The sequence below is a fragment of the Nymphalis io genome, chromosome 14 (genome assembly GCF_905147045.1).
Source record: "Nymphalis io chromosome 14, ilAglIoxx1.1, whole genome shotgun sequence".
Classification (NCBI taxonomy): domain Eukaryota; kingdom Metazoa; phylum Arthropoda; class Insecta; order Lepidoptera; family Nymphalidae; genus Nymphalis; species Nymphalis io.
In genome coordinates, this window is record NC_065901.1 from 11,470,626 (window position 1) to 11,483,189 (window position 12,564).

The window sequence follows — 12,564 nt, forward strand, 5'->3', positions numbered from 1 at the left end:
GAACAGAGTAGGTACTTATTTCAAGGATAGGGCCGAGTCAATAAAGTGTATATAAAATTACCGTGACAGAGTTATGTTGTATATACTACATTAGATTAACTATATTAATAATCGGACATTAATTCTATTCAATTATGTAAATTAAAAAAAAAAAACTTCATTAGCTATTTTAATAAAAATAAAACAATAATAATTTCAATGTTATATTCCTTGTATTTTTTTATTTATGTTCTTTTATTTGTCTTTAGTCTAACTTTATTATACAAGCTGTGGTTTTATTTCATTGAAGGAACACACATTTTAATTATGATTTAGCGCCATTTTTGCTATGTATATGCATCTTTTTTTAGAGACCCTTAAATGAATTTATATGTAATATCGTATAACTAAAAGGTTCTCCTTGCATTCCAAGTGCGGTTTACTGTAGAAACACTATCAAAGCTAATTTCAATTAAATTTGTACCTTTTATTACGTCCCTCTAAATATTTTCATTTGAATACTATTTATTATCGCCTTATAGTAATACCATTTAAAAAATATAAATAATTTATTTCTTTATAACTCATTACTTTACCAGACCAAGTTACATTTGTTCGGTAAGTATAAAATTTTACGCTTCTAGGAAAATCATTATTAAGATACTGATTATTGTATACAATTCTGTTTAGAATCATATTCATATTATAAAAAAACAACAAAGCTGATAAATAAATTATTTATTATTTATTTCTTAGGACTCTTCGACCACGACTTGCTCCTCTCCGGCTGCTTGGGCAGCGACCAGCTCCTCGACCGGTGTCTTCTCTCGGGGGACACGCGACTGCTGTCCGCGCGAGGCTGGGTGTCCGTCTGTTTGGGGCTGGGAGTTCGACACCTCGACTTAGAACGGGATTTTGTCTTGGATCGTCGGCTTCTAGATTTCGACCGTCGTCGTGACCTTGAATTTGAACGGCTGTGAGATCTGCGGATTGGATTGTACGCATTAGTGAGTTCCATCAGTTTTAAGGAAAACGCCGTGACCGAATGCTTACCTCGTGCGTGGTCGAGAAACAGTATTTAAGAACAAATCGGCCGGCGGTAGCGTTAGAGATGCGAACACACAAATAGACAAATAGATACGATTACGTGAATAGTCGATCATCGTTATAACCGATAAATTTATCTAGACTTTTTCATTTTTATATTACTCAGTACATTAATTGGTGTATAAATGAGACATTTTGTTTTAATACAGTAATTTTGGTGATGTATATATATATGCGTAGACCATAGTCCTGTAGTTTCGTAAACATGTAGAACTTTAAAAATATTATTTTTCGATTCTATTTTATAGTCAAAATTGATTTAATTTAATGACAAGTGGCGCAAAGGTTGTCCATTGCCATTGTCCAGCGTGAAAACACGGCTTGTGTTATGGGCAGCTTTTGTTCTAAATTATTGAAATAAATTAAGGATGTTATACTTCATTTATATTGTATAACAAATATCTAACCTTGACCTCCGGCTCCTCGACCTCGTGCGTCGAGTCCTACTCCTGGATCTCCTACTCCTGGATCTTCTGCTCCTCGAGCGCGACCGGGAGTATGAGCGGCGACGGGAGCGGGAGCGCGAACGTGAGTATGACCGGCGCCGCGAGTGGGAGCGGGAACGAGAGCGCGAGCGATTATCGTGCTCATTGCGATGCCCCGCTTCGGTTAACTTCTTGAAATATCTAAAACACAATTTCGATAGCGTATGTCATAAAAAACAGTACATTAAACTCTTACCAAAGATGTATGTTTCGTTTCGTTAGATAATAGATTTCAAGCTCAATTTTATATAATATTTGTTAAAAGAAATAATTTCAAAGAAATATTTTTGTGGACACAAGGATAATTATCGTAACATTTATAATAATGTGGACTATTATTAAAATTACGAGAAAACGTGCTTCGTGCCATTGAAACCTGTTTAAAGGTTTTCTAAGTTTTAAAGTACTCAGATTGTACTTTAGACATACACGAGGATGAATCAAAAAGTTCTTGGAATTAATTAAAAAAATACGAACAATTAAAAAACTATGTTATAATATCCTACATCCTCCTCTTAATTCAATACACTTGGAATAATATATTTCTAACTTTCTTACTCTTCTTGTAAAAATAACTATCAAAAATGTCATCTACGGAAGCCATACCCGCGCCATCATAGTAAGATTTCGTTCTACGAATAAGCTCTCTTTGATTTTGGGGAAAAGGGAAAATCACTGGAGAATGAGCACGTAAGAGACACTGGATGAAGAAAGCACAGGTCCAACGTTTTCGGAATTCAATTTGCATAATAGAGAAGGGTAATCTGCACTACTGGCATTTTATCAAAGGATAGGTCGCACCCTTTTCGAAACAAATTACCATCCAACCCCAACCAAATCAATTATATAATAACTCTAGGAACAATTTGATTCATCCACGGAGTCTTCAATATTTGTTTTAAATAGATTTAACTACACGAAGCCTCCTGCGGGCCTCCGAGTCGTGTGGTGTGTGTGTGGGGGGGGGGGGGTGTAACGAGAGCAAGGCATACTGGTAGTACAGGTGCGCGGCGTCGGGCCCGTCGAAGTGCGGCAGGCGCGCGCGGCCCCGCCCGCGCCCGCGCCCGCGCGCGCGCCGCGCGTCGCCCGCGAAGTACGCGCCGCGCACGTAGTACGGCGCTGCCGACACCCGCCGTATAGTATAGTGCCGGCGATTCGATCGCGCACACGTACATTTTTTAAATATTTATGCTGACCCACGATTCTAGATATCGCCTTAGGTACAGTCTAAAATCTATTCAGTAATTTTCGAATAATACTTGGCCAGAGGTATTTTTTAAATATGTAGAATTATAACTATCGCTCAAGATTTCGCTTCGAGTAATGTTTTAATTTATATTGTTTTTTCATTTTACAGTGTTACAGGGCAAATAGATAAACTCTTAAGCCGGCGACTGACCTCCGCCATTACCGTAAAATAACATTCGCGAGTGTCTTACGTTACACTGATTACTATTAATGTGCGCAACGCGCTCATTCGGTTGTGCTACACTTGCGTTCATAATGAAAATGTCAAATATATAATATACAGAAAAACTCAAATGTATACGTGCCCTCTATATCGAACTTATAAACTTCTTTATAAACTTTTATAACTATCTAACTTATAAAATAACCCAAATAAATTAATAAAAAAACCGGCTCGGCTCGCTGCACTAACTAAACGAATACCTCCTAACATGTTATATTACGTTAAAATGATACAGATCAGTCACCACCTTTACATTTACAACAATAAAACTAACATCGAACGAATATCGATTTTGAAAAGATCACACAAAAAATATATTGCACGACTTTTTAAAATTCGATGAAACAAGCAACGACGAACGATATACAGACGCACAAAGGACAACAATTAAATAAGTAGTAACAGAAATGCAAAAAATATTTTATAGGTTTTACAAGTACTTTTAATTTGAAGTTATAAAGTATGATGACCTCCTAACCAATTCCCACGGCGACTAATCTCAATGGAGAGCCATTTGTGAAGGACATATTATAGAGCGCAAATATAGACGCACTCTTTTCCCGCACTCTCATAATCCGATGGAGCGGCAATCCGACAACAAGACACAGCCTACTTGATCGTTAGTTGCTATATAAGACCGCAGACCACGAGGTCCTGGGCTCAAACCCTAGGTAGGGCCGATAAAAATGTTATCGGGTTTTCTGTCGAAAAATTCTCAGAAGCAGCCCGGAGTCTGAAAGTTGGAAGTGTGTACACTCCCGCGCATCGGAAAGTATGTAAAACGCCTTAACTCTTTCCGGTTTTGTCGGATTGCAGACCCGATTGGATTATAAGAGCGTGGGAATAGGGAATGCAGCTGTGTTTGCGCACACACTTGTACTCTATAACATGTCCTGCGCAGTTGGCCTCTTGAGATTCGCTGTCGCGGCCGAAATCGGTCAGAAGGACAAAGAGAAAAAGTGTATAATATATTTTATCTAATAAATAAACATGCATATACATTATCTGTGGGCGCGGTCTAGTAGTGCATCTCGTGTTGATGTGACATAAGAACACGAAAGAGGAAACTACACATTATTTCTTAATATTAGCTAAGAAGAACGTTGCTATCGTTATATGAATTTCTTTTTTTTTTATTAAATTTTAATTTATTACATCAAATTATCTTGCCCTGCGAGGTTATTAATATTCATACATATATGAATGTGTCTTTGTTCGAGTCGAACGTACGTGTCGTTCCAAAACCATTCGTTCAATTGCGATCAACATTGTAGTTACTGTTGACACTTGCCTTTAGTATAAAATAGTGCCATCAACGTGCAACAGTTGGCGCGCGAATCGTATCGGATAATTGTTAAAAAAAAAAAAAAAAAAAAAAAAACTAAGCAGACATTTCTAGTCAAGCCGAACAATAACCAGTGAGTTATAAAAAATAGATCAATACTCATACTTTGCGGGTAAGCATACTGCGGTGGCACCGCTGGGAAGGGGTAGCCGAAGCCGTATGGCCCTGGATACCCGTACATTCCTGGAACAATAAAACTCACTACTAAAGTATCCACCAGCAGGCGAGCGCATGCGAGTAATAAACAAAACGATCGTGTCTTACTTACATTTAGACTACAGAAAAAAAGTATTAGCGCACTATCTGTGCTCGCTACAGCAATTTGCTAAATCGCTTGTAATAAAATTTATCATTTTTCCTAATTTAAAACGAATTAACAAGTATAGTTTACTTGGTGGTACATTATGCAAGCCTGTCTGGGTAGGTACCACCAACTCATCATATATTAACCCAAAGAGCATTCATTGTGTTTCAATTGGATGTGTGAGTGAGCCAGGGTCAATAAACACGCACGGCGGCGGATTTCCGTCCCATCCAATAAAGAGTTCATTAATTTGAGGGAAGAAACATCATCATCGAAATTTTTATTATGTTAGTAAATAATAATCGCGTTGGCGATTGATACTGAATGATTAATATTTCGTACATCGCCAATGTCTATGAGCGGTGACCATTTACTAATAGGTGGCCCCGTATATGCCCGTGCTACCTAATACAATAAAAAAAATGTATTCGTCGCACCTGCAGTCTTGTTGTAGATAACCTCTCGCTCTGGCGTGGTCAGCGTCTCGTTCTTGACGCGCTTTCGGTCGCGTTCGTCTTCCGATATTGAACTGATCGACGATTCCCGCTTGGGTTTCTTTGTCTCCAATGCTGACCGGATTATTATACGGCCTGAAATTAAAATAAAAAAAAATCAGTATAAGAGATATAAGAGCCAAATATTACGAAATCCACTCAAGCTATAAGTGGAACACACACATAACCACTTAATTATTATTTTTTGACAGATATATATATTTAAAAAAAAAATCTTTTAAAATAATAAAACATAGCATACTAGTATCACCAAGAGTGTGATAAATATCAACTCAATTGATTTGGCCGAAATGACTTATAATAAAAGCCGTAAAAAGCCGAGATGGCCTAGTGGTTAGAACGCGTGAATCTTAACCGATGATCGTGGGTTCAAACCCGGGCAAGCACCACTGAATTTTCATGTGGTTAATTTGTGTTTATAATTCATCAGCATTCAGCTTGACGGTGAAGGAAAACATCGTGAGGAAACCTGCATTTCATTGAAATTATGCCACATGTGTATTCTACCAACCCGCATTGGAGCAGCGTGGTGGAATAAGCTCAAAACCTTCTCCTCAAAAGGGAGAGGAGGCCTTAGCCCAGCAGTGGGACATTAACAGGCTGTTACTGTTACTGACTTATAATTCAGTTGCAAGATTAGTCTCCCACACACTAGCAGATCAAATGTAATACAGTAACAGCCTGTTAATGTCCCACTGCTGGGCTAAGGCCTCCTCTCCCTTTTGAGGAGAAGGTTCATCAAATGTAATAAGAGCTTTTAATTATCAAGTATAAACAAATATTCAAAAAAATATTTTATAAACAAATGCAAGTAAATTAAACTCTTAAATGATTTTTCTTGTTTTTATATAAGTTGTCTGATGTTCGATGATGGTTTTGTTATTTATTATTATGTTTCATTTCGGCTCTAGTTTTTCTTATCATAGAAACAAGATGTTTGTATTATCTAATACAATAATGTTAAATGAAAATAAAAAAAATTTTAAATTTCCACAGCTGGGCAAGCCAGTGGCAGATGTCTTCCTTCACCTCCGGTGAGAATTTATTAGAAGACATCAATCTATCATACAAAGAAATAGAGGTTCTTGCCTGGATTAGAAATTGCTATCATCAATTAAAATCCATGTGTTCTATACACTGGGCCATCTTATCATTAGTCCCATAGTAATATAATTTATGTATTTCTTTTTATCTTATTACAATAATACTATTTACTGAAATGCATTCTAACTCAAACATTTATTTGCTAAGCCACAGGATAGTATTTTTTTTATAGAATAGGAAGGTGGGAGAGCATATGGGCCACCTGATGGTAAGTGGTCACCAACGCCCATAGACATTGGCATTGTAAGAAATGTTAAGCATTGCTTACATCGCCAATGCGCCACCAACCTTGGGAACTAAGATGTTATGTCCCTTGCGCCTGTAATTACACTGGCTCACTCACCCTTCAAACTGGAACACAACAATAACAAGTACTGCTGTTTTGCCGTAGAATATCTGATGAGTGGGTGGTACCTACCTAGACAAGCTTGCACAAAGCCCTACCACCAGTAGAGTAATAGTAGAGTTAATATGCTTACATACCGTCTAGTGCGTGTCTGAGCCGTTCTCTCTGTTCTTCAAGAGCTTTTTCTTGTTGTTGCTTATAATTGTTAACTATTCTTTGCCTTGCGAAACAATCGCTTGCATTATAATATCGTGATGATCTTTTGCTATTCTGGTGAAGTTCTGGACGAAGCTGTAAATCATTTTATAATATACATATGAGTTTTCTTTCATTATATTCATGTCCGGTTAATATAGTATTGAACTTTGCTATATAACATAGTATGAATAAAGTTGATTGACCGAGTAATTTGTTTCATTCATAATCTGATTCATATAATACATGGTAATTATTCTCAATAGAAGTGTGCTAATCGTGTGCCCTATATAATTCATCATTTTCATTGTGGTAATATCAAGCAATGAATATTGTCAAAATGTTGATTTATAAAAAGACTTAACTAGACGACACTGTATGAATTTTAAGCAAGCTATAGTATTTCTTTTTACTATATAACATAAATAGTGACAAATATTGATGTTTTGTAAAGGTGCAAGTTGAAGTGTCACCGTAGCATGCGCAAGCGACCCCGTGGCGCTCCTCGTTAAAATGGAAAGGGTACCACTGTTCCCGTGGAGAAAATGCGTAATGCGATTTTACAGCGTTAAAAAATACAACGTGCAAGTTAAGGTTTGTAAACTGTGTGTAGTAAGGTGAGAGTAATATAACGAACAGGCAATCCAACATGAATCAGATCAGAATATTTTGTAACTTGATCAATAATAACATTTTATTTCTGGGTCAAGGCTTTTTATTTATCTTAGCCATTGAAATCAGCCATAAAAAAGTAAGAAAGTCAGACTTACCTCAATTCTCTTAAACAATTCATCAATCAATCTTATAGCTTGTAGTCGTTTCTGTGTCTTCAGTAATTTCTTCTGCTCTTCTGCCACTTTTTTATTGAGATCAACATTATCCTTAGCCATCAATTTTGCAATCTGTTTTTTTTTTCTTCTTTCTTCTCTCTCCCTCATCTTTTCAAGTTTTTCTCTTTCATGGTGATCATTTTTTTGCCTTAAAAAACATTTAATTATCTACTATACAATAAATCCAGTTATTTTAAAAATCACTTGATTAGAAGAGACAAGATAACAAAATTTTAAATAATATGTTTATTTAATTAAATGCAATTTAAATAAAATTAAGTAATTAACTGACTACCTTTCTTTGGCTTCTCGCTTTGCAATTTTTTCTTTTTCCCGTTTTTCTTCTTCCTCCTTAGCCCTCTGCCTCGCTGACAGCCTCTCTCTGACTATAGACCTCCTTTTAACTGCAGCATCTGTCATATGTTTTGTCTTATCGAAGTCCACTTGTATGCTGCACCATTCGGCAATGTCTTTATTTTTTCGCAACAATTTACAACCCCTAAGTGAATCCATACAACGTACAAAACCAGCATATTCACTGAACTGCACATATCCTTCAAAATATAATGAAGCATCTTGAGCAGGTATTGTTATACCTCTCATAGGAGCTTTCATTTGCATACGGAAAGGATCAGCAGCTGGTATATCCACCTGTCTCACTATGCCATACCTTTCGAATACTTTTTTGAATATACTCTCAGAAGGAGGTGCATCATCATCAACGTCACGATCATGAACAAACCACCTGATAGGCAAATTCTTTATGTGAATTGTATCAGGTCTCTCACCGGGCTTCATTTCGTCCATGTCTGTTGCATCTCTAAAGAACGAATCCCAAGAATGCCGACTCGGAAAATCAGATTTCACTTCCGCAACTTTAACTTTCAAAGGTTCTGGGTAGTCTGTTAACTGTATTATCCTGTCTTCGAGGCGTGCCAGAACACGATCGAGTTTCTGGCGGTTTTCCAGTTCAGCATCGAACCTAATCACTTCAGAACTGTGCTTTGACACTTTCAATATAGAGAAGTTATCAGGTTGGATCATTTTCCTTAACTTCTCCATCAATTCCCAATTGGACAATGATTTTCCGTGTACCTTTTGCGCGGGGAGCTGGACAGTAATGTTTAGCTTTGCAAACGATTTAAGATACAAACGCTGTGGCAAATACAACACCACAATGTCTGATGTATCTCTACAAACTTGAATACTCATTTTGACTAATTTAATTTATAATTTTATTTTATTTTAATACAATAATTACATGCAAAGTTACGCCCTAAAAATGCTAATTAAATAAAATACTTAAAATAATGAATATGAGAAGTGCTTATGTCTATATAATATTTATATAAAAGAATAAATAAAAGGTTTAATGAAATGACCAAAGAGTAATCCTATGCTAGATCCCATCGTTTGCGCCACTTTAACAATTATTGAATATTTTAAGTAAAACTTCTAATTGCTCAAAACAGCATATTCTGAGTTTTTATTTAATTTACTAAACGTTAGTAAGTTGTCCTTGTCACAACTCACAGATAGAACACAAAAACCAAGATCATTTTATTGACAGATATTCAGAGTTCAGTCTCTTTCTTAATGATTTTATATATACAGCCAAAGCATTCTACTATACAGCCACTGACAACGCATGATTATTGATTTTTGGAATTTGGACATCATACTAATACTATAAAGAGGTTTAAACTACTGATCTTACGTATATGAAAAAAATAATCTTAATTTTGACTATTCCATATAATTATTTTAATCATATTTTTGACTATCATTGGCTTGACACCACAAGTTTATTGTTTATTGGTTGAACATTGTCTATAGACTAGTTATGTTAATATTTTGCAATTTTTGCATATTTTTTGACAGCTTTAATATGCTGAACTAGTCGGAGAGAAAATTTTCTATCCTGGCAGTTTTAAAGCAACCGTTACTAAAGTTAAAATATCGGCAAAATACTTTGTATAAGAGATTTAGTAGGTCTTATTACCTACTTATCAGCGAGCGAATTGTTATCTCCATCGAGTTTCTGGTCATGTTTCCACACCAACCCAATGGATGGCAGCACTGTGCAACGTGAAATTCGCAATAGTCAACTTCAGTGATACGCTGGTTGACCGTTGAATTTGATTCATTCGGAAAAATGTTGTGAAACAGTGAATACCTATTTGTATTACCATAACTTACTGTAATAAATTATAAGTACAACTTGGTTTATATTCTGTATTCTAATATCAGAAGTGTGTTTAGTAACGACGCCCAGGATGCCTCGTAAACGGCCGAAAAATGGGAGACGATCGCGGAGGTAATAGTACTGAAAGTGATTATCGCCGTAGAAGTAAGAGGCCCGACACCGTTCGTCTACTGTGAGTCAACTATTTTATTATCGTCTGTTGTTATATCTGAGTTTGGTCCTTTGTTGCATGATGTGAAATAATCTGGATTTATGTTCTAGAAGCAAGCGCTATTAGTTTTGTGTCGTCAATCACAATAATTAACAATAAATTACATTTAGAGTTTAATGAAAGTGATATAATATACGTAATCGTGGGTACAACAGGCGACAGTAATTTGCGTTCAGCGTCGAAGCGGGTACTTTTAAATATTGTGACAATTACGACTTTCCTTTATAGCAAAGTTCAATTAAGTTCAAATTTTAAGCAGACCTCAAATAAAAATGCAATTTCTTTTCTAAAACAAAAATCGCCATATGTAACTAATGGAAAAACTGAAATAAATAGTCGCCCAATTGAACCTTTTATAAGTAAACAGTCGAATTATACTTCTTATAATTTAACAATTTGTTACCGTTGCGGTCAAACGGTACATAAACGTAATTTCTGTTCTGTTTAAGATACAGTAAAATGTTTACATTGTTACAAAATTTATCATTTAGATAAAGCTTGTAAAAGTAAATATACCCTCTGAAAAAAAAATATTATAAAACTATTTTTGTTAACAATAAAGTTGCGAAGCTTTTATAGATAACTATAGATAGTGATTGTTCCCCATCAATTTAGTCAGATTTACAATGAAGTTCAATCGATAACTATGTACGTAATAGAATCGGTTATCGGTATATATGTATTAGATGGCTCCTATTTGCACAAGTTTTCTTTTGAAATTAATCATAAAGCTGGTTTACAAATGCAACGTAGATGCACTTTGTGGAAATTCCGTTAAAAATAATGAACCAAATCATCAGGCCGTTTGTAAAAAGTACTCAAAATAAATCTTAATTATTAATAATCGTAGATTTTTATAACAATTGTTTTCATATCTGCCGTTAAAAATACCAAAAGTAAATTAGTTATTAATGAATTGGTTACAAACTTTTACAATATTTGGTAATCTGAAAAGACTTGCATATGAATAAGGTAGCGCTTTTACTTCAAAATTATATTTAGATTTTTTTCCGAAAAACGGACTATTAGACGCCATATACAGCTGTGCTGTGCAGCTGTGCTAACCGAACTATATTGGAGGCTCCACGTACTCTGAGTGCAAATACTGATTATATGATACAAAGGGGATCAACATATCACATATATACAACAAGGTATTAACAGTACAATTAATAACACCACAGCAGTGATACCAAGCGAAGTATTTTTCGGGTATCACTTGCGAATGGACGGCGACATTGTAATTGATGATGATGATGATGAACGGTTAATAGACGTAACAATATTGAGAGATAAAGTTGATACTAAATAGAAGAAAGCGCGCAGAAAAAAAATATATAGGTTGGTGATTTAGTCATTAGAACTCCCAAGTTGTTCAAATGATGGTCAAAGCACAAAGTTAATGGAACAATAAAAAGGTCCATTTCAAATCTCCGAAATACTGGCTAACGATCTATGCAAAATTACTGACATGAGAGGTGCGGAAAGAAGTACAGAGCCTGATAACGGAGTAACATGTGTAGAAAATATTAAACCATGGATAAATTTGCAAAATATGACTTATTTACTGGATGTTATTGTAGGTAAAACTTAAGTATTGTAAGTATATTATAATTGTGTATTAATTATTATAAATTACTTTTTAAAATTATATTATTGTTTTTACTGATGTCTAATGTATTTATTGTGAACCAAACAAGATGGTGCGGTAGGGTCTCCAACTTGCAGCTCCAACAGATATCTATAATGAACACTGTTGCAAGGGTAATATGGTGATATACATTGGCTTCTGTCATCTCTATTCCAAACCATGATGAACAAGCTAATCGATACTTAGTACGATTGCTTATTTACCAGGGGTCTAACCGTTCCATTCGAATTTTGATGCTGCGTGAAAACATATAAAAGATAAACACTATATAAAATATATTACACAGAAGTGTCAATTTATATTTATTAGACTAATAGATCAATTAATTATTTCAGCTATGTTATTTTTGTTCACAAGCAAATACATCGTACATATACGCGTTCGAGGACCAACGCGTGAGCAGGAGGGCCGGATGTCGCCATCGAGTTGCCGAGTCATGTTTCTACATAAACCAATGGATGGCAGCACTGTGCAACGTGAAGTTCGCAATAGTCAACTTCAGTGATACCGTAGACAGAGAAACAAATAGACCAAGGGGCTGTGAAACCGCGATTGAGACAGGGATAGTTTGTCAATGTGTGTGTATAATGTTGCCATAGTAACTGCATTCCTTGTTTCAGGAATTAAATAAACCAAAACGAGGGATTAAATTTTTATTTTTTTATATTTATTATACATTTTTTTATTAAAATATATTTTGTTTTCCAACTACACCCAAAATCCGTTGCATTGGTAGTTTTTGTTTCCGTTATCAATAGTACTTCATCATCTTTATATGTTACTGGATTAGCATTTTCTTCAGATGTTGTAATCTA

General features: G+C 35.4%; 1 protein-coding gene across 2 annotated transcripts; it reads right to left on the bottom strand.

The window, feature by feature from the left end:
• Positions 1 to 702: 702 nt before the first annotated feature.
• LOC126773219 (A-kinase anchor protein 17A) lies at positions 703 to 9,208 on the bottom strand. 2 transcript variants are annotated; one of them, XM_050493969.1, is made up of 9 exons: positions 9,064 to 9,208; positions 7,977 to 8,791; positions 7,622 to 7,829; positions 6,794 to 6,947; positions 5,129 to 5,281; positions 4,493 to 4,570; positions 2,564 to 2,690; positions 1,494 to 1,712; positions 703 to 962 (listed from the first exon to the last, which is right to left on the bottom strand). In XM_050493969.1, exons 2-9 carry the CDS (start codon positions 8,741 to 8,743, stop codon positions 725 to 727), a joined length of 1,944 nt encoding a protein of 647 aa, XP_050349926.1. In that variant the 5' UTR covers positions 8,744 to 8,791; positions 9,064 to 9,208; the 3' UTR covers positions 703 to 724. The 2 variants fall into 2 exon arrangements, with proteins under 2 accessions (XP_050349926.1, XP_050349925.1); XM_050493968.1 differs by lacking the exon at positions 9,064 to 9,208 and having other exon boundaries at positions 7,977 to 8,929.
• Between the last annotated feature and the right edge of the window lie 3,356 nt (positions 9,209 to 12,564).